Source organism: Schistocerca gregaria, chromosome 2 (genome assembly GCF_023897955.1).
Source record: "Schistocerca gregaria isolate iqSchGreg1 chromosome 2, iqSchGreg1.2, whole genome shotgun sequence".
Taxonomy (NCBI): Eukaryota; Metazoa; Arthropoda; class Insecta; order Orthoptera; family Acrididae; genus Schistocerca; species Schistocerca gregaria.
Window position 1 is genome coordinate 68,832,275 of NC_064921.1, and position 22,713 is coordinate 68,854,987.

At 44.1% G+C, this 22,713-nt stretch overlaps 1 protein-coding gene and 1 pseudogene across 1 annotated transcript in view; one reads left to right on the forward strand and one right to left on the reverse strand.

The window, feature by feature from the left end:
* Positions 1-22,713, forward strand: part of LOC126336334 (uncharacterized) — a 1,038,948-nt gene that overhangs the window by 1,007,387 nt on the left and 8,848 nt on the right. Inside the window, exon 8 of the mRNA XM_049999897.1 lies at positions 5,197-5,340. Coding sequence (XP_049855854.1) covers positions 5,197-5,340 — 144 coding nt within the window. The remainder of the gene's footprint in view (positions 1-5,196; positions 5,341-22,713) is intronic.
* Positions 4,180-4,297, reverse strand: LOC126337355 (5S ribosomal RNA; annotated as a pseudogene).

Consider the following 22,713-nt stretch of genomic DNA (forward strand, 5'->3'; position numbering starts at 1 on the left):
CGCTCTTGAAATACAGCATAGAAACCTACTCCTCTGCTTTCAAGGCCTTAGTGTGTATGGCATCTCATGTGTGGCTCATATGAGCGTTTCCATCTCTCTACTCCTCTTTTTGCCTCCTAAGATCTTTTCAGGTATTGGTCTAGTACCTGTAGCAAGAAATCTGGAGTGCTTTTAAAAGGATGAATATGCCCTCTGGGGCATTGGTTATCTAGCACTGGCACCGATTTTTCTACAAGTTTGTATGGTCGCTGGTACCGTATGATAAATTTCTTCAGCTTACCCTTTGAATGGTATACAGAAAGTAGTAATGGAAGCTGGTCAAGGAGTGCTGCTGTCTGTCGAGGGCTGTGGTACATGTAGCCACCAATCACAATAGTAACGCACTGCTTCCAATTTTGATCCGATACGCAGCTCAGCAAAATGACCATAGCAACAGGACATGTGACACATAACTGGTGCTGACTCCAAACTGTGACAAAATACGTATTATTGTGTGAACCTCACTGGCTGAATGCCAACATATTCTTGCATAATGTTTCCACGGAATTGTAAAAGATTCGCAGGTTCTTCAAGTCTCACAAATTCCACTCTTAAGTTTCTATGACAGTCGTCTTCTCCATCATTCCCCTCGCAAGTGAATGGGTGGGTAGAAAGAAACAGTAAATCCACGCACTACATTGCACTCTTGAAGCTTCAAGCTGGAGCTGGTGATGACCTTCTCGATCCCACTGTCTGTGGCACTTCTTACACCACTTTTAGCGGCCCACGTGGGTGACTGCTATGGCAGGTCGTAAGACTGGCTGTGACAGGTCAGGATGCCTGTAGTTCACCAACTTGATCATGGCTGCAGTGATGTGGCGGTGCGTGTGAACCGGTTATTCATCAATCCGTCATGAAAACAGTATTTTCACGTAAAGTCTTTTATTCCATAACAAACTACATAGTGATGACAGTACTGAAAGCTTACTCCAATACCCTCTGTGCTGCAGCTGGCAAAAGTATGCTGATGTCAGCAACCGCCATATGGGCAGGCAATGGTGGCAGGCATGCTGCTGTCAATGTGACAGCTGTGATGCTGATGTTGGTCCAGCGCTGTGTGGCACATGATGGACAGCACATGGCGCCTGCAGCAGAGGGCTTGCTCCTGTCGCTCAGCATCAACTGCTCTGGGGCACGTGGGACCAAATCTCAGTCCTTAGAATAGATGATGACAGTTCACGGCGGCGATGTGTGTCCTCAGAGGCGATGGGAAACAGTGACAGCTTGTGCCTGCACAGGGTGATGAACAGTGACAGTGTTTTCCTGCTCAGTGCGGTGACGGCTGGGCAACTACAAGGCCTAAGCTTGAACCATGGTCTACTGGGGTGGGTGTCCGACAGCCGATGACAGTCACCAAGCAGGTGCCCCGCCGGTGGGAAGGCAATAAGTCGGCAACATTCAGACAGCAGGCAGCGGCCTGCAGCTAGCAGAGTCTGGCTGTGGCAGCTCGCTGATTCACCGCGGCTCGTGGGCTAGCTTGGACTTCCCTCGTGGCCAGTGGCAAGCTATGGCTAAGAAACTGGCAGAATGTATGCAAGTCTGATCTGCTAGAGGTTTTGAAATGGCTACGTTTCCGGCCACTACGTCACTACAGGTGTGAGGTATCAGGCATGACTACGGGCTACCATGACATCAACGGCCCAGTTTTCCTGTCATGTCAGCTACTCCACATGGCTGGCGGTACTGTAACTACTTCTTTCAGATGCCCTGAGCGGCGACTTCTGCAATGTCGCGTCAGTATGCCTAGCTATTGAGGCGTCTTGTGACACCTCCCTTGCGTTGTCTTTGTTCTGAGTCAATTAAAATAGCCATCCTCTTCGCCAGGAGGAACTACGACGCAATATGATATGCCATTGCTTGGTATCCCCTGTTCCGTACTTTACAAAATGTCGTTTTACTCTATAAAAAGGCTGTAAACTGCAGGCTGTCGGAATAGCAGTTACTGTCTCCTCTGTCCTCAGCTAAACTCTGCTAAAAGTAAGAACCTGTCAGATTCTTCCTGCCCTGGGCGTCATACCAAGCACCAAATTTCATATCCTACTAGCAGAGTGAAATTAAACTCAGGCTTTTTGCTCAGTCACAGTAGGCAAATCAGTCGTACTTAGTCTCAAATAAAACAGATATATTGTGGTACTATGTTAAGAGGTGAAGGCTGAAAGGTGGAATGACTATGTAGAGGGTGCACTCATAGGAAACTATATTATAAAAAGAGAAGAGGGAGTAAAGGAAAATGAGACTTGGGACATGATATTGCGAGAATAATTTGAAGGAGCAAGGGAAGACCTAAATCGAAATGGACCCCTGGAGTAGATGTCATTCCCTCAAAATTATTGAAATTTTTGGGACGGCTTGCCTGTCACATTAGCTTTCACACTAAGAAAATATTTTAAAGACACTTGTGTGGAATGTCCTGACGTAAGGATGCGAAACCTGGACGTTAGCATAGCAGCAGAAAGCTCGCCTGGAAGCTGTGGCAATGTGGTTCTGGAAGAAGATATCAAGAACCAGCTGGACTGACAGAAAAATCAATGGGGAATGGTTTTACAGGAAATAAAGTAAAAGAAAGATCTACTGAAATTTACAGGAGCAAAACTGTTTGGACACTTAATTAGACATGATATTCTTTTACAGAATTTTTCGAAGACAAGTTTGCAGGGGAAAGACGAATAGACGAACAAGAAAATTCCTATTTAAAATGTTTGATCATTGAGATGGGATGTTCTTCATATGTGGAGGCGAGGAGAACTGCTGAAGAGAGGAAGCTGTGACTATAGAGAAAAGGCTTGGCTGTGAAAGAAGAACAAGAATAATGAAAAGATATCGTCAAGATAGTACGTCGTCAAGATAGATCGATTGCTGTTACCTGGGCTGCAGAATGGATGATCTCGCGACTCGATGACTATCGTTCATTCAGCGAATAACTTATTACAGATGATCGAAATGATTGCTCAGTAGCCTTTCCTGGACAACTAAGGCTCAGGAAACCTTCTTCCAGATGCACATGTACCCTGTTCGCGAACTGTATTGATCTCGGAAGTTTCTTCGAAGTCCAGCTGAAAAGTGAGAGCGGATTATCTCTCTATCTCCTATTGAAGAAGCTTCGATCCAGAGCAAAACGGTCGATTAACCAAACTGGGTCTTTCTGGATCGAGTTCTGAAGAAGCCATTATAGACTGTTACGTTGCCAAGCTCTACCAACTTCTTGCCTCCAGTTTCACCTCTGATCGTGAAGACAAGCTCTTTTGAAGTCAATGCTTTAACGGAAGTTGGCGTTTGCTGATTATTTGTTACTTACTAATGCCACTACACGCTGACCTAGAAAATTTTGCAGGAAATGCTCCAGTATCTGAGAAATATCATTATGTTATCGTCACTCTCGGTTGCCTGAGTAACACACATAAAATTAATATTCGACTTCCTGTAACTAATGAAAAACAAGGTTATCTAATCAATTTTATCTTTAATCACTTCTCGTATTTAAATCTAAGCATTTATCGATTGCACACTCGTTACCGCCACTCCTTCACGGTGTGGGATTAAAGTACTACTGTAATTTGTTGGAAGTTCTTTCCATCGCCTTTTTCCTCGGCATTCTCATTCTTTTTCGTTTCTTTTTTAGTCCACATTTCAGATCATCTACCCGTAAACAAATTTTCTATTTTTGAGTGTCGTGATTATGCCAAACATCATTTAACATTTTAATATGATAGAACCCTATCAAGTCACAAACACCGAATATATCGAAGATATTATCGATGCTGTTTGGAAAGGCTCGTTTCAGGATAGCTAACTTGAACATAGGGTCTACGGTGTCACGCTCAGGCAAGAATTGGTTATTATCGCCAAAGGGGACAGCTTTCACGAGAACAGCATAGAAAATATCACTCGTTTCATACTTCGCAAAGTTTCAACGGCAGCTTATAACTCAAATATGTGCTAGCGCTCCGTCTTCAGGCCACGAGTGGCCTACCGAGACCATCCGACCGCCGTGTCATCCTCTGTGGAGGATGCGGATAGGAGGGGCGTGGGGTCAGCACACCGCTCTCCTGGTCGTTATGGTGGTATTCTTGGCCGAAGCCGCTACTATTCGGTAGAGTAGCTCCTCAACTGCCATCACGAGGCTAGGTACACCCCGAAAAATGGCAACAGCGCATGGTGACCTGGATGGTCACCCATCCAAGTGCCGACCATGCCCGACAGCGCTTAACTTCGGTGATCTCACGGGAACCGGTGTATCCACTGCGGCAAGGCCGTTGCCCAAAGTACAATATGTAACTGGCGAAATTTCCTTTCTTGACTACGAAATTCGTCTATAAAGTATTACGGTAATTAAAATAGAAATGAGCCGGATGCTATAAAATGAATACCGCGGAAGGGATTGTAAAACCATAACCTAGGGAAGGAGATTTGGTCCTCATAACAGCGCTTAAGCTCCAAACTCACCGCTGGAGGGACGTGGACGCACACCCACGTGACGGCAGAGAGAGCAACTACACATGTCGACCGTCCACAGCACTCGTGCTGGAAACAGAGAAATGGAGCCTTCAGGAAAAGGGAAAAGGGGTGTAGTGCATTTCCTGGCAGCGAAAGAAGTGCAGAGAACGGAGTGGATGCCCTCATTACTGAAGACTGGGGTGCTACGGTGACAGCCATTGCTCCAGAGGTCGGAGAGAGCGTCGAAATCGCAAGGAACATTCAGTGCTCTCCGTACACTTGTGCCGTTACTCGCTGAATTCTTCGTTCCAGCACTCCTTCCGCCGTAAGGAAACAAGCTAAACGTCTTTGCCCTTCTTTTGAAGCCTCCATTTCTCCATTTTCTGCGCTGCTGAGTGCTCGTGCTGACCCTGTTGTCTGTCACCTGGATGCTCTAGCATCCAGTTCGGGGTGCCAGCGTTCTTACAGAAACCACGAAGTCTTCCGTAGGCATTAGCATTTCGATCCCTTCAGCGGTTTTTATTTTAAAGCCTTTGGCCCATTTCTTTTTGAATGGCAGCAATAGGGATACCAAAACGTAAGGAAAGCCGACCATTTCATCCCTTTCTTCGTTCTAACAAGCCAGTGAATAGTTTCATCAAATCTTACTGTACGTATTAAGTTAGAGACAGAAATAACTGAGCGATTGCATTCTGACTGACTGCGAATACTGCTGTGTTTCAGAGCGGAGGTGAAATGCACGGTTGTGATGTCCAAAGGCGACACTTCCAGGGCGTCCGATGTGAACGTGAAGAAGCAGTCTTCCACCAAGGGGAGGCCGACAAGCGTGCGCTGGAGCAAGTCCACCAAAGACGTCACCAAGCAGTGGTAAGTCAAGTCCTCTCCCATTGTCTGTCGTACGCCACAGTAAATGGAAATATACACTGAGGTGACGAAAGTCATGGGATAGCGATATGCCTATTTAGATGGCGGTAGCATCGCGTACAGAAGGCATAAAAGGGCAGTGGACTACCAGGGCTATCATTAGTACTCAGGTGACGCACGTGAAAAGGATTCCGACGTTATTATGGTCGCACGATGGGAACTAACACAATTTGAACACGCAGTGGTAGTTGGAGCTAAACGCATGGGTGACTCCATATCGGAAATCGTTAGGGAACTCAATATTCCGAGATCCACAGTGTCAAGAGTGTGTCAGAAAATACCAGATTTCCTCCATTACCTCTCATCCCGGACAAAGCTGTCGCCGACAGACTTCACTTAACGACCGTGAGCAGCGGGGTTTTGCGTAGAGTTGTCAGTGCTAACAGACAAGCAACACTGCCTGAAATAACCGCAGAAACGCTTGTGAGACTTCACTTAACGCCCGCGAGCAGCGGGGTTTTGCGTAGAGTTGTCAGTTCTAACAGACAAGCAACACTGCATGAAATAACCGCAGAAACGCTTGTGAGACTTCACTTAACGCCCGCGAGCAGCGGGGTTTTGCGTAGAGTTGTCAGTTCTAACAGACAAGCAACACTGCATGAAATAACCGCAGAAACGCTTGTGAGACGTACGAGGAAGGTATCCGTTAGGACAGTGCGGCGAAATGTGGTGTTAATGGGCCATGGCAGCAGACGAGCTACTCGAGTGTGTTTGTAAACAGCACGACATCGCCTGCTGCGCCTCTCTTGGCCTCGGGGACCACATCGGTTTGATCTTTGACGGCTGGAAAACCGTGGCCTGGTCAGATGAGTCGCGATTTCGCTCTGTAAGAGCTGACGGTAGGGTTCGAGGGTGGCGGAAACACGCGAAGCTATGGACGCAGGTTATCAGCAGTCAATGCTCTGTGGACGCAGGTGGTGGCTCCATAATGGTGTGGACTGTGTTTACACGGAATGTGCTGGGTTCTCTAGTCCATCTGACCGATCTTTGATTGGAAATGGTCATGTTCCGCTACTTGGAGACCATTTGCAACCATTAATGGAGTTTACGTGGCCGAACAACACTGTGGCTTGTCACTGGGTCACAGATGTTCGCGATTGGTTTGAAAAGAACATTCTGGACGACTCGAGTGAATGATTTTGCCACTCAGATCTCCCGATATGAATCCCAACGAACATTTATCGGACTTAATAAAGAGGTCAGTTCGTGCACAAAATCCTGCACCAGCAACACTTTTGCAAATATTGACGACTACAGGGGGTTGAATGTATGTGCAGGGGACTGCCAGCGACTTGTTGAGTCCACGCCATACCGATGTGCTGTTCTAGGTCGGGCAAAAGGAGGACCGACACGATATTAAGACGTCTCCCATGACTTTTGTCAGCTCAGTGTACTTACCTCCGCCTTATGTGTCAACCTTTGAATCCGCTTTAGATTGTGACGGACTGCTGTTAACCCCTCTTTATACGGAAGCGAACACTAGGTAACGTGCAACAGCAAACGAGGATTCTCTGTGGTGTAAACAGTAGGTGCGTGTACACAAACTGTAGTCGGTCGCGAGCAGTACGCATTCGCTGTTGTTCGCACGTGATCCGCTGATTGTTGGCTTTTTTGAGCCAGCCATCAAAGGAAGTTCACGTCCTCTCCACTTCGGCGCTACCAGTACAGAAAGCATTCGTCTGCTATTTTGTCTATCTTTGTTGTGTTGAGGCAAGTTTTGTGACTGATGGAGGAATATAGATATAATATCTGCTCCTGGTATCCAAGCTATCGACAGCACAAATGACGAAGCAAAAGAAATACGCTTGTTAGTGTTCCACTGATTGTCGGCTTTTTTCAGCGAGCATCAAAGGAAGTTCGCGTCCTATCCACTTCGGCGATACCAATACAGAAAGCATTCGTCTGTTATTTTGTCTATCTTTGTTGTGTTGACGCAAGTTTTGTGACTGATGGAGTGGTCCGAAGAAAATGTTGCTGATAGAAGAATGTTGGAGGAATATAGAGGATGTTACAAACAGGTACGGCCAAACTTTCAGGAAACATTCCTCACACACAAATAAAGAGAAAATGTTATGTAGACATGTGTCCGGAAACGATTAATTTCCATTGTAGAGCTCATTTTAGTTTCCTCTGCTGTACTGTACTTCCTCGATTCACCGCCAGTTGGCCCAATTGAAGGAAGGTAATGTTGACTTCGGTGTTTGCGTTGACATGCGACTCATTGCTCTACAGCACAATATCAAGCACATCAGTACGTAGCATCAACAGGTCAGTGTTCATCACGAACGTGGTTTTGCAGTCAGTGCAATGTTTACAAATGCGGAATTGGCAGATGCCCATTTGATGTATGGATTAGCACGGGGCAATAGCCGTGGCGCGGTACGTTTGTATCGAGACAGATTTCCAGAACGAAGGTGTCCCGACAGGAAGACGTTCGAAGCAATTGATCGGCGTCTTAGGGAGCACGGAACATTCCAGCCTATGACTACCGACTGGGGAAGACCTAGAACTACGAGGACACCTGCAATGGACGAGGCAATTCTTCGTGCAGTTCACGATAACCCTAATGTCAGCTTCAGAGAAGTTGCTGCAGCACAAGGTAATGTTGACCACGTCACTGTATGGAGAGTGCTACGGGAGAACCAGTTGTTTCCGTACCATGTACAGCGTGTGCAGGCACTATCAGCAGCTGATTGGCCTCCACGGGTACACTTCTGCGAATGGTTCATCCAACAATGTGTCAATCCTTATTTCAGTGCAAATGTTCTCTTTACGTATGAGGCTTCATTCCAACGTGATCAAATTGTAAATTTTCACAATCTACATGTGTGGGCTGACGAGAATCCGCACGCAATTGTGCAATCACGTTATCAACATAGATTTTCTGTGAACGTTTGGGCAGGCATTGTTGGTGATGTCTTGATTGGGCACCATGTTCTTCCACCTACGCTCAATCGAACACGTTATCATTATTTTTACACGGGATACTTTACCCCGGTACTAAATGTAGAGACTCTTCGTGCTCGTATTGTGGACGGCTGTGACACAATATAAAGCAGCTTTGCAACGCGAAGCTGTTACTAGCGTAAATATCTCTAGTTACTACTAATCAGGGTGTAAATTCATGATGCGTCGTACCACAGTCCTCGGTTACAGTCAACTGCTGTCCTTTTTTGTGTTGTTTGATCCATTGTTCAGATCCGAGTGCCGTTGACAGAAATGGTCTTTTGCGATGTTCGCTCCGAAACTGACTTATATGGACTTGGTTTAACTGAGAGCCGATTTTCCTGTCGAGTTTGACACTGTCTATCACTGGCAAAGTCTAACACTCTTCTCCATTCGCTGTCGGGTAGAATCTTTTTAGGACCACTTGTTTTACATCGTGCGACATATCTGTGATTGATGCACCACGCCTGTGGAGACGTTGGACAGTACAAATTGTTGTTGTTGTCTTCAGTCCTGAGACTGGTTTGATGCAGCTCTCCATGCTACTCTATCCTGTACAAGCTTCTTCATCTCCCAGTACCTACTACAACCTACATCATTTTGAATTTGTTTAGTGTATTCATCTCTGGGTCTCCCTCTACGATTTTTACCGTCCACGCTGCCCTCCAATGCTAAATTTGTGATCCCTTGGAACATGTCCTACCAACCGGTCCCTTCTTCTTGTCAAGTTGTGCCACAAACTCCTCTTCTCCCCAGTTCTATTCAATACGTCCTCATTAGTTATGTTATTTACCCATCTAATCTTCAGCATTCTACTGTAACATTACATTTCGAAAGCCTCTATTCTCTACTTGTCTAAACTATTTATCGTCCATGTTTCACTTCCATACATGGCTACACTCTATACAAATATTCTCAGAAACGACTTCCTGACACTTAAATCTATACTCGATCTTAACTTTTTATAATTTGGACAAAGCATGGAATCCGCAGAGGAGTCATCACGTTGTCATTGCCGCCAAACTCACACTGATAAACGTATGGAATGTTTGTACGCCTTCGTCACAGGCGGCTCCTGTGTAAGCGTATCTCTTAGCTTTCGACCAGCATCTGTAACTCACAGGCGCGTATTCCCGCGGTGGAGCATATAATATCGCACGTGATATTGTATGCTTTATGTTTAATGGTCTACTTATTACGCCGTGAAAGCTTCAAACGGCACTTACGGACGTACGTGGTCCGGTGACATGGCGCATTGTTGTCCATAAAATGTCGTCCTTGTTTGGGAACATGAGTAGCTGGAGATGGTCTACAAATAAAGAAACATAATCATTTCCCGTCAATGATTCAAATAAACATAGCCGACGCCATCATACAGCCGCCACTAGCTTGCGCAGTGCCTTGTTGACAATTTGAGTCCATGGCTTTGTGGGGTCTGCGCCACACTCTGTCCTTACCAATAGCTCTTACCAACTGAAATCAGGACTCATCTGACACAGGTCGCGGTTTTCCAGTAGCCTAGCCTGGTTCAAAGCGATATGGTCACGACCCCAGGAGAGGCGTTGCGGTGCTGTCACCAACCGCCCTCGTGTCGCTCATCTGCTGCCATAGGCCATTAACGCCAAATTTCGCCGCCCTGTATAACGGATACGTTCGTCGTATTTCCACGTTGATTTTTTCGGTTATTTCACGCAGTGTTGCTTGTCTGTTAGCTCTGATTACGCTACACAAACGCCGCTGCTCTCGGTCGTTAAGTGAAGGCCGTCGATTACTGCGCGGTCCGTGGTGAGAGGCAGTGCCTGGAATTTAAATTCTCGGCACACTCTCAACACAATGGATTTCGGAATATTGAATTCCCCATCGATTTTCGAAATGGAATGTCCTATGCATCTAGCTCCAAGTACCACTCCGCTTTCAAAGTCAGTTAGGTCCCGTCGTGGGGCCATAATCGCGTCGGAAACCTTTTCACATTAATCACCTGATTACAAATCACAGCTCTGCCAATGCACAGCCCTCTTATACCTTGTGTATGAGATACTTCCGTCATCTGTACATGTGCATATTACTATCCCATGAGTGTATAACTAGGTGGCTGGTACATTACGGTAATCCTCTCTCACAGTCGACGTGCATGCACGTCCGAAGGAACATTGCACCGTAGTTTGAAATAGCACAGCCACTGCAATGTCGTATTTATCTGCCGACACTGGGCGAGAGAATTTCAAATAAGGTATCTGCCCTGTACGGGAATATACATAATGGATGTATGAGTACACGTTGTAGACATATGGTTGGCGACGTGTGGAAGTTTGGATCTCGCAGTGAGTAATACTCGGATATTCCGGTTCAAAACTGGTTCACATGGCTCTGAGCACTATGCGACTTAACTTCTGAGGTCATTAGTCGCCTAGAAGTTAGAAGTAATTAAACCTAACTAAAATAAGGACATCACACATATCCATGCCCGAGGCAGGATTCGAACCTGCGACCGGAGCGGTCGCTCGGCTCCAGACTGTAGCGCCTAGAACCTCACTGCCACTCCGGCCGGTTGGGTATCCCGGTCCGGCACAAATTTTCACTCCCCTCACTCCATTATACAGCTGATGGTTGTCCATATTCGCAGCTGCTAATACATTCCGTGTAAGACAGAATCTGCTCTCGTCTCTAAACAGAACATTGCGCCATTTGTTACTGCATCAGCGTCTTTCGCCGTATCAGGAAAACAGAGTTGAAATGTTTGGGTAGTGATTCTATTGCTCATACTGCAGCTCTCACGGAACGCTTCCTGGTGGTTTTAGCTGACACTCTCTTTGCAGAACTGGTCCTAATTTGTGTTTTTAAGCAACAAGAATGTTCACGGTCGAGAAGAGGGCGAGGCCATGCTGCAGCGAATGGTTAACTGCCGGCGCAGTGGACAGACCTAGTTTATGTGACGACAGCGCATTTGGGGGTAAATGATCTGTAGAGGAGAAAGAACAATAGTGGGCCTCATCAAATAGCTTTCACTGCAAAGTAAAGCTCAAATTACGTGTGGCATAGGCATTATGTCTGGTACTGTGCAGGAAATAGTATCGGAGAGGCAGGCTCCCATCGGCACAAAGCGCTACGGTTTATTTATTATGCGCTGGTAAGTGGTGTACCTGTTTTAGCCAAACTAGACGAATTACAAGCGGCCTTGAAAGGACGTCCATCAAAATTCTTGTATCATTCCATTCTTCTGACTACCTTTTAATCATTCATAGACACCACACAAGCTAAAAGGCGAATCTGTTGGAGGGGTCACTTCACCACTGTCCCTGGGTCCTCTCACAAACAGGAAAATATTGTATTGCCCGAGCCACGTGGTGAGTATGATGAAAACGTATGCGGCTAGTCTGGATTACATATAACCTGTGTTTTAAAGTGACTTTTTGTGTGACAGATCGTTCTTGATTATGTTGAAAAGTAACACGTTCCACTGCTCAGTCTCCTCCCAGATACGAGTCAGAAACACCACAGTAAACCCTCAAAGCCTACGGCAGCAATTCGACCAGAATGCGCGAGGCAGGACTGAAACCTAAATTTGGAAGGAGGGACGGGGATCTAAACCATTATCTTTGAGATAGTGGAAGTGTATTTGTATCGGCGTCTCCTGCATATACCTTGGATACTGAAAACATCAGAGGTCGAGATTCTTCATCGATTGACAAAGCAAAAAGAACTGTTACGTATTATAGAGTAAGGAAAGCCGCAATACTTGGGCATATTATGAGGGGCGAGAGTTATCACTTATTACAACTTAGTCTCGAAGGAAAGACACAGGGCAGGTGTTTTGGAAAACGGGGAAACACTTTCCTGAAAGACATTGGAAGATGGCACAGTTATATATAAAAAGGGCCTTTCATGTTGAACTGTCAAGATTAGAGCTAGCAGCATGGGTCGTCAACCTTCGTTGGGAGATGGCCTGGATGATAACAAACAGTACACGTTCTTCCTTCATAAACACTGGCACACTCCTTCTCACATGTGGCCGTGCGGTGTCCTGTTCATTATACAATATAGAGGTGCCGCAGTAATTTTTACTACATGTAAGTAGAGACTATATTTCTATCTGATGGAGGGCTTAAACAAAGATACTTAGCTTTTGTTTGGCACTAAGCTCAACAGTCAAGCCAGACTTATTTCTGTCACCGCGGTACTGTGCCCTTTGCAGCTTGAGCTGTTTGTGGTTTCTGGTAATGGAGGTCGACGCAGTGCTCCAACATAGAGCCAACGTCGCGGAATAAGCAGCACCATGCGTTACGGCACAGGTATCGGTCGTCCCATATTACTTTCACACTGTATTGTAGCTTCTTTGACCCTCTGTGTCTTATCCTTAATATCTTGATGAAGATGACTCTTACACAGCAATTATTTTTCTTAAAGTTTTATTTTTGAATTGACCAACCAAGATCAGGTATCAACTTCAGTTTTTCTCTTTACTTTGACGTTTCTTATTTTTCCATTACCCCTTGCTCGCCTTCACACGTTGTTTTTTCCTTGTTATGTCCGTTTCTCATTTTTTCTGCATTGAAAGCCTTCTAAATTTAGTATTTATGTTCTTAAATAACGCTTCTTTTATTTCCTATTCTTTGATGTTATTTATTCTAGTTCTTACCTTGTTTATTTAATCCATGTTATATTTATTCGTTTTTCCATAAATACAGGAATATTTGTGTCGTTGACAGTTCTCATTCATTCGGTAGAGGTCTCCAAAGAACATTAAACTTCGCTGTGCCATTACTTACTATATTTTCTGTTTTTGTAGATTCCTCATTACTTCTCATTTTGCATCCACCTGTAGTTTGTACCTCATTATTTTTCTAAAAACCATTCTTTCAAGTCCAGCTTATAGTTCATCTTTCAGGATCCACGTGCATAAAAACATTCTGATCATTCTTCTGTAGTACAATATTTTAGTCGTCTATTTCAAGATATAAGTTTGTTGTAATAGATATTTTTTGCGAAACCACATACTCTTTCCATTTCATTAATTTTCGCATATAATGAAAATTTTTCGAGTCTATAATACTGTATCCTTCTTCCATCATATTTATATCTACTAACTTGCTATGTTTTTCCTGTTTGTGGTTCTATGTATTTTTCTCGTGCTTTTTTTAATTTGTGAAGAGTTTTGTTTGTTCAGACTACTTTCTAGGACCAGTCCCATTTACATCAGTCCCCTAGACTTAGATCTACTTAAACCTAAGTAGCCTAAGGAGATCACACACACCCATGCCCGAGGCAGGTTTCGAACCTGCGACCGTAGCAGCAGCGCCTAGAACCGCTCGGTCACAACGGCCGGCTGCGTGAGTAACATGTGAAGTACACTGCAACTATGGCGCGAAGTAACGAACATGCCTGTCTATCTAACAAACTTCTGGAGTTTCTCTGAACCCACGAAATCAAGTGTCTTCAGCTACACGCACCCCTGTAGCGACTATGAGCTTTCTACTGTAATTTTCCCACCTACTGCTTCCTCGCCTTCTCTTATATCTCTGTTGTTTTTGCTGCTGTTATTGTTGACTTCAGTCTCAATACTGGTTTCAAGCTACTGTGCATGACTACTGTAACCAGCATCCATTTGAACGTGCTTAGTGCAGTCGAGTCTTAAAGATTCTCACCCCCTCCCCTCCCCCCCCCCCCCCCCCCCCAAAGCTTCTCCGCCACTGCACGCATTCTGAATTTCAAAGCGTATATTGTAATCAACGTGGTCATCATCTGTCTCTAAATCTACAGCTGCCATAAATGTAGTTTGCCTTTCTTCAGTCTTCTGAGATAACGTGTATAGTCAGCATTGCCTCTCACGTTCCTACACACTGGGTGTTAGGGGTCACAAGTACAGATATTTTTATTGGTGACTGAGGACAGTGTACTGAACAACAGTAAATCAGTATTTACTTCATTTGCAGACTAATAATTATAGCTATTAGGAGTAGTACGTTTTTAGGTTCGGTGGTACCCCCACGTATACGAGTATATGAAAGACAAAGCCATTAACGCTTACTTTCCTTTGGGCAGCAGATCAGGTGTTGAACTGTCTACACGTGGACGCAAAATGATTTGTCTATAATAATTAGTCCATACTAGTCTACTCAGTGGTGCAGTTACGACCGTGCGAAAAATATCAGGTAGTAAATTATGTGAGGTGGGAGTACTGTTATACGCAGAGTAACACACTGAAGTGGGTACATATTAAGATACCAATGATGCCAATATCTGCACTTACACACCTGTCTCCCTGGATGCCCAGAACCAAAGTGATCTCCGCCAAGGTCAGCTTCTACAATTCTTCCAGGTCCTCTGTAAATAAATCGTGCCAGATTCAGACATATTCTGATGATTCGGAAATATTAACATTTTTTAACACGTCCCTTCTTTGGAATTGGGATTATTACTGTTGTTGAAGGTTACTGTTCTTGAAATCTGGCAGTATTACATCTGTCTCATACACTGGTGACCAAAACATACATCCTGCCTGCCGAGTGGTTCTAGGCGCTACAGTCTGGAACCGCGCGACCGCTAATGTCGCAGGTTCGAATCCTGCCTCGGGCACGGATGTGTGTGATGTCCTTAGGTTAGTTAGGTTTAAGTAATTCTAAGTTCTAGGGGACTGATGAGCTCAGATGTTAAGTCCCATAGTTCTCACAGCCATTTGAACCAAAACATGCAACCGCGTGAGTAATAACGAGTCGGTCCAACTCTGTAACGCGTTTTTAGTAGCGGTTGTGCATAATATGGATTCGGCAGGTCCATGATAGATTACATGGTAGATTTCCGGAGGTATGGAACACAAGATGTCTATGCAAAGTCAATCTTGATGATCCCGTGACCACGGCAATCGTATACTGAGATGACGAAAGTTATGGTATACCTCCTAATATGGTGTCGCACCTCCTTTTACGCAGAGTAGGTAGCAACTGGATGCGGCAAGGACTCAACAGGTCTCTGGAAGCCCCCTGCAGAAATATTGAGCCATGTTGCCTACAAAGCTGTCCGTAACTGCGGAAGTGTTGCCGGTTCAGGATTTTGTGCACGAACTACTCTCGATTATGTCCCGGAAATGTTCCATGGGATTAAAGTCGGGCTATCAGGGACGCTAAATCATTCGCTCGAATAGTCCATAATGTTTTAGAAACCAATCGCGAACATTTGGCCCCGATGACATGGCGCAGTGTCGTCTGACCAAAATTCCATCTTTGTTGGGAACAAAATGTCCATGAACGACTGTAAATGGTCCCCACGTAGCCGAACATAACCATTTCCAGTCAATGATCGGTTCAGTTGGGCCAGAGGATTCAATGAGTTCCATGTAACCACAGCCTACACTCTTATGAAATCACGACCAGCTTGCACATTGCTTTGTCGGCAATCTGGGTCCATGGCTTCGTGGGCCCTGCTCCACATTCGAACCCTACCATCAGCTCTTACCGTTTTGCACATTACTTTCTTTACAGTCTGGGTCCATGGCATCGTGGACTCTGCGCCACAGTCAAACCCTCTCACCAACTGAAATCGGGGCTCATCTGAGCATGCCACGATTCTTCAGTCGTCTAGGTTATTGCACGCATTGTTGCTTGTCTGTTAACAATGGCAACTTGGCGCAAACGTTGCTGCTCTCTGTCCTTAAGTCAAGCCCGTCGACCACGGCGTTGTCCGCGGTGACAGGTAATACCTAACATCTGATATTCTCGTCACACTCATTACACTGTGGCTCTCGGAATATTGAATTCCCTAGCTCTAACTACCATTGCTCGTTCAGATTGTTTAATTCCCGTCTTGCGGCCATAATCACGTCGGAAACCTTTTAACATGAATCACCTGAATACAAGTGACAGGTCCGCCAATGCACTGCCCTTTTATATTTTGTGTACGCGACCTACCGCCATGTGCACGTTGCTGTCTCATGACTCTTCTAAGCTGAATGTAACTCACGATGTAACTGAGTTAAAGTGGGAACATGCTTCGTACAAAATACGGTTGCTTCCGATCTACATCATCTGTAATGAGGTTTTGTCGCCTTACCGTGGTTTCACGGCTCTTTAGCCACTTTCCGTAAACGCTCATAATAGCTGCACGTGAATTGCCGAGAGGCTCTTTTCCAGACATTTTGCACCGAGCGAGGTGGCGCAGTGGTAGGACACTGGACTCGCATTCGGGAGGACGACGGTTCAATCCCGCGAACGGCCATACTGATTTAGATTTTCCGTGATTTCCCTAAATCGCTCCATGCAAATGCCGAAATGGTTCCTTTGAAAGGGCACGGCCGATTTCCTTCCCCATCCTTCTCTAATCCGATGAGACCGATGACCTCGCTGTCTGGTCTCTTCCCACAAAACAACCAACCAACCAGACATTGTGCTATAACGATTTGCTGTTTACCAAAGGCACTTATGTTAATGAATTTCCTCATCTGCACTCCGTATCGTCGCTAGGATGATGTCCCATTGGTCTCTATGCCGCGTATATAGTTTCCCCGCCTCGTCACTTGCTCGCCACGCCCCGAGAGGCATTCAGTGTTACGATGGAAAATGGTCACAATGTTTTGAGCGTTTAGTTATCTCGTGCATACCAGGTCGAATAGTTTGGTATCCACAGAGTAACTTCTGTGATCCATCTACCATCCATTTACTTAGCCAGTTGTTCCGCCAGCCTCCATTCCGTTTCATTACAATCATAATTCTTTTTCCACTTCAGCCTGTTCCTTGAACCATTGTTTTACTGTTTCTTCAAGTAACAAGTACTCTGCTAGCCACCAGAATTACGACACAGAAAAGGGTCGAAAATAAAAATATTATTGTACCTATAGTATGAAGAATATATGTTTAAATCTCTAAGTGATTTGGGGATATACAGGTGCGAAGTTTAATACATAGCACTGCCCACCTCTTGCGGAAGAAACGCCTCTAAACCCTGCCGGTCACTGAGTCGAACTGGGATTATGCGACAGATACGAGAATGTCATTTCATGCTGCTTCAGCTCTATGCTAGACTTCGTCAGTCGTGGGGGCTGGTGGATGGTGGCCAGTCTCCTCGCTACTCGTGATTAGATGTTTTCAATGGGAGAGAGAGTCGGAGAACGTGCTGGCCAGTCTGTCGTATCGTGCATGGTCAGAAGAGCACGGCAGCATCCACTATTGCGTTATTTTTATTTATTTATTTATTTATTTTGTGAGTCATCAGTCTTCTGGCTGGCTTGATGCGGCCAGCTACCAATTCCTGTCCAGTGCCAACCTCTTCATATCAGAGCAGCAATTGCAACCTACCACATCAATTACTTGCTGGATATATTCCAATCTCTGTCTTCCTTTACAGTTTTTACCCTCTACAGCTCCCTCTGGTACCATGGAAATCATTCCCTGATGTCTTAACATATGTCCTATCATCCTGTCCCTTCTCCTTGCCAGTCACTTATTCCTTTCCTCTCCGATTCTGCACAGAAATTCCTGACTTTTTACCTCATAAAACCACCTAATTTTCAACATTCGTCTGTAGTACCTCTTCTCAAATGCTTCTCTTCGATTTGTTTCTCTTACGGTTTCCCCACAGTCCATGTTTCACTATCATACAGTTCTGTACTCCCGACGTACATTCTCAGAAATTTCTTCCTCAATTTAAGGCCGATATTTGATATTAGTAGTCTTCTTTTCGCCAGGAATGCCCTTCTGCAATTGCTAGACCGATTTTGATGTCCTCCTTGCTCCGTCCATCACTGGTTATTTTACTGCCTAGGCAGCAGCATTCCTTGACTTCATCTCCTTCGTGACGACCGATTCTGATATTAAGTTTGTCGCTCTTCTCATTTCTACTACTTCTCATTACCTTCGTCTTTCTTCGATATACTCTCAATCCCTACTCTGTACTCATTACACTGTTCATTCCATTTACCAGATCATGTTATTCTACTTCACTTTCACTCTGGATAGCAATGTCATTAGCTAATCGTATCATTGGTATCCTTTCACCTTCAATTTTAGTACCACTCCTGAAGCTTTCTTTTATTTCCATCACTGCTTCCTCGATTTACAGATTGAACAGTATGGGCGAAAGACTAAATCGTTGTCTTACACCCTTTTTCATACGAGCACTTCGTTCTTGGTCGTCCACTCTTATTATTCCCTCCTGGCTGTTGTACATATTGTATATGGCCCGTCTCTCCCTATAGCTTACTTATTTTTTCTCAGAATTTCAAACATTTGGCACCATTTTACATTGACGAACATTTTTTCCAGGTCGACAAATCCTATGAACGTGTCTTGATTTTTCATTAATTTTGCTTCCATTGTTAACCGCAACGTCAGAATTGCCTCTCTCGTGCCTTTACCTTTCCTAAAGCCAAACTGATCATCTAGCGCATCCTCAATTTTCTTGTCCCTTCTTCTGTATGTTATTCTTGTCACCAACTTGGAGGCACCTAGCTGTTAAACTGACTGTGCAGTAATTCTCGCGCTTTTTGGCACTTGTCGTTTTCGGAATTGTGTTGATAATATTTTTCCGGAAGCCAGACGGTATGTCGCCAGACTCATACATTCTCTACACCTACGTGAATAGTGGTTTTGTTGTCACATTCCACCAATGATTTTAGAAACTCTGAGGGATGTTATCTATCTTTTCTGCCTTATTTGATCTTAAGCCCTCCAGAGCTTTCATAAATTCTGATTGTAATAATGGGGCCCCCATCTATTCTAAACCAACTCGTATTTCTTCTTCTATCACACCAGACAAATCTTCCTGCCATAGATGCCTCCAGTGTACTCATAAATGTAACGTCTGCGGTCCAGATTACCGTCTGTGAGATCCAGAGCTGATCATGTTATGTACCCATGGCACAACGTACCACCAAGCGAATTGCAATATGCATGACAAGGAAGAATGCAATGTGGACACGTGCAACGCTCGTTATCCCCAGAGCATCCTCACAGCGATAATTGTTACTGAACAAGGCTCGTTTGCAAAGACGACGTGGTACCACACCAGTGTCAACGGTTGTCTTGGAGCACGACCTCTGGAACGTCTCTCCATGCTGCCGCGTCAAAGCAAACTGCAACAATGATCGTGGTGCCGACTGTCCGTGGTGCTACAGACGCTGTCCCACTGTCTTTGTGGAAGTTATCTTGTAAATAGCCAGCCCATTTCCTGACTGAAGGCAGGCCTACGTGATGTGGCTGTGGGATACTGCAGAGCCAAGCGAACAATGTGTCTGTCCACTCGGGAGTTTAGTCGCGCGGAACCTTTGAAATTGAGCATGATGTTGAGTGTAGTCCTTCTGAAGTTTCTGACTCGAGCACCACATCCATATTTGACCCTGGTCCGTCACATACACCTGAGTCGTCTGAACGTGCATATGTCGCCTGCTGTCGCGGCAGTACTGAGCTCTGGTTTTGGTACCTGGAATGCGTTTATGGGCGTCGCCGCCTTCCCAATTTTGAGCTCTGAACATTAGTATCAGATTTTTGTGATTCAAACTCCACCTTGTTCTCATATGCCACGACATTTTAAGCAGATCTGGAATTTGCAAACTTTTTTAATATACGACATCTTAACTTTTTTCATTTGTTCTTCATTCACGCTTGAATCTCGGAATTATTTTTAATACATACAGTCTTCTTAAAAACAATATTTGTGTCAGATAATTTTTCTTTGATATATATGATGGAAATGGAAATGCCTTGTGGCTAGAGCCTCCCGTCGGGTTGACCGTTCGCCTGGTGCAAGTCTTTCGAGTTGAGGCCACTTCGGCGACTTGCGTGTCGATGGGGATGAAATGATGATGATAAGGACAACACAACACCCAGTCCCAGAGCGGAGAAAATCTCCGACCCAGCCGGGAATCGAACCCGGACCGTTAGGTATGATATTCCGTCGCACTGACCAGTAACCGGGAGCGGACTTTGATATATGATCCTAATTATTCACAAGTTTCGATTTCACGAAGTGAAAGGTGTGATTAATTTCATCGTCAGTTCGCGGCGTCTGAGAGTCACTAATGTCGGAGAGGTAATAGCACAAACTTTCGTTCTTCCACTGTTAAACGAGATCAAGAAAGAGTAGCTATGCTTATTTTTAGGAGAGTTCTTGAAGTTCGAAGTTACCTACTGTTTGTTTGTGCGGGGTCGCCCCTCCATAACCAGAAACCAGAATCGATTTTTAGGATGTTTTAAGTGGAAAAAAAAGTGCTTCAGTATCTGAGTACGTAACCATAGAGAAAGATACTCGCCTCCCTTGTGTGCTATAACATGTCCATAATCTCACTTCGGTGCCTTAAACCACTTGAGAAGTCAAATATTTTCTTCACTCAGCTGTCAGCAACGGATATACTGTATGTACCAGGAAATTCATGGCACCTGGCTACATTGTAACAAGATATTAAATTGTTACTGGTTTCGGTCATCTACCACCTGCGTCAGTGTTAGAAGACGGAAAAGCAAACAAAAATTCAATGTACAAAACGTCATAAGGACACGAAATACAAAAATGTAACTTACGAAAAATTGGCTACTTCATGTCACATGTCAGTCATGTTGAACCATACGATCGCATTAACTGTCAGTTTCAGTAATAGTAATACAGAAGAACAATAATGTTCACACGTCAGCAACCTTCCTCCAGCTCACACAACAGGAAACTGGCCATATGTAGTCAGGGCCATTTGTAGCCTCAAAGACAAAAACAGGAAGATATCCAGTCGATATAAATCATGAAGAACGAAGATAATTTTAAGATGAAGACGATCATAATTACAACAACTACAGAAAAGTCGTAAGTAAAATATGTACACAAAAATCACAAGTATCAGTTATCAAAACAAGTTTCATATTTTGCCCTATCTGTTTAACAGACGTTACAAGACAATAATTTAAATAATATCAACCATGACAAAGATCTTAGAAACATAATTTAAAAAAGACTGCCAATTCTAGGTATAATGTGTAACTCAGTGTGCCACATGTCCTAACAGACAGGGACACAAAAATAATTAAGGTTGAGATTCCTTGCATATTACTGAGAACTGCATCATCAAGGTTTATGTGAGAACTGATCAGGGTTAAACAATACTAGGTACACAGTGTTACAACTCAGTAACTTAATAAAGGGTGCCTTAGCGATAGAATGCAGAAGAACTGTCAACGAAAGCGTTACTTCATGTCCCTATGTGTGTCTAAAATAATATAGCACACACATCTAACTTATAGTCAAACAGGAGCTGTATGGAATACATCCTCCCAGAGGGATCAATATACAATATCCAAATTTGTTAGATCAATGTGGACACCAGCCAAATAACAAATGAGCTTACGAAAGATATTAAAAGCCAAGGAAGAATATACCATGTTGTGCAATAATGATGGAAAACATTAGCGCAGCAGAGATCGAGATACCTCGACTCCAATACGCCATAGAGCCACCAGAAAGCAATCCTGTTAAGTAGTGTAATGTAACATCTCATATTTTAAAGGAGAGACACGAATGAATAAAATAAGTCGTCAGTATGACCCGTATGTAATGGTATCAGAGAAATAACAAATACAAAGAAGGTAGTGCACAAACATGATAAAAAATTGAAATATGCAAAGCGATCCTCTAATTCCCTCCACCTCCTCATTATAAACTCGTATCTTAATTATTTGTTTTTGCGTTCCTACCTGTTGGGACATGTGATGCATTGAATTAAACATTGTACCTAGAACCAGTAGTATTGTTTTAATTATGTTGCAAAAATTTTTTTCTTTTAAATCTCTACTAAGCAGATGGGGCAAGAAAGTGAAACTTTTTTTGATAATTAGTGCTTGTGATCTTAATACATTTTTTACTTACGATTGTTCTGTGACTGTTGGAATTATGGTTGTTTTTATCTTAAAATTATCTTTGTGAGCCATGATTTATATTGACAGGCATCTTCGTTTTGTCTTTGTGGCTACAAATGCTTTGGCTATTGATACTGCCCTAACTACATATGGCCAGCTTCCTGCTGCGTGTGGTGGAGATAGGTTGCTGATTCGTGAAAATTATTGTTGTTAATGCGATTGTATGGTTCAACATGACAGGCATGTGACATGCAGTAGCCAATTTTCGTAAGATACATTTTTGTATTTCGTGTCTTTATGACGTTTTGTACATTGCATTTTTGTTGTCATTTCTGTTCTCTAACGTTGACTCAAGTGGCAGATGATGGTCGCTAACCTAAACCAATAACAAATCAATAAAATGTTGTAATGCAGTCGGGTGTCTTGAATTATCTGAAACATTTGAGAAGTGGTGGAATTTTCCTTGCTACTACGTACAGCGTTTGTATGATCCTATTAGCTTCGTCGCGAGACACATTAGCTTGTCTGGAAGCTGCTCGTTCTACGT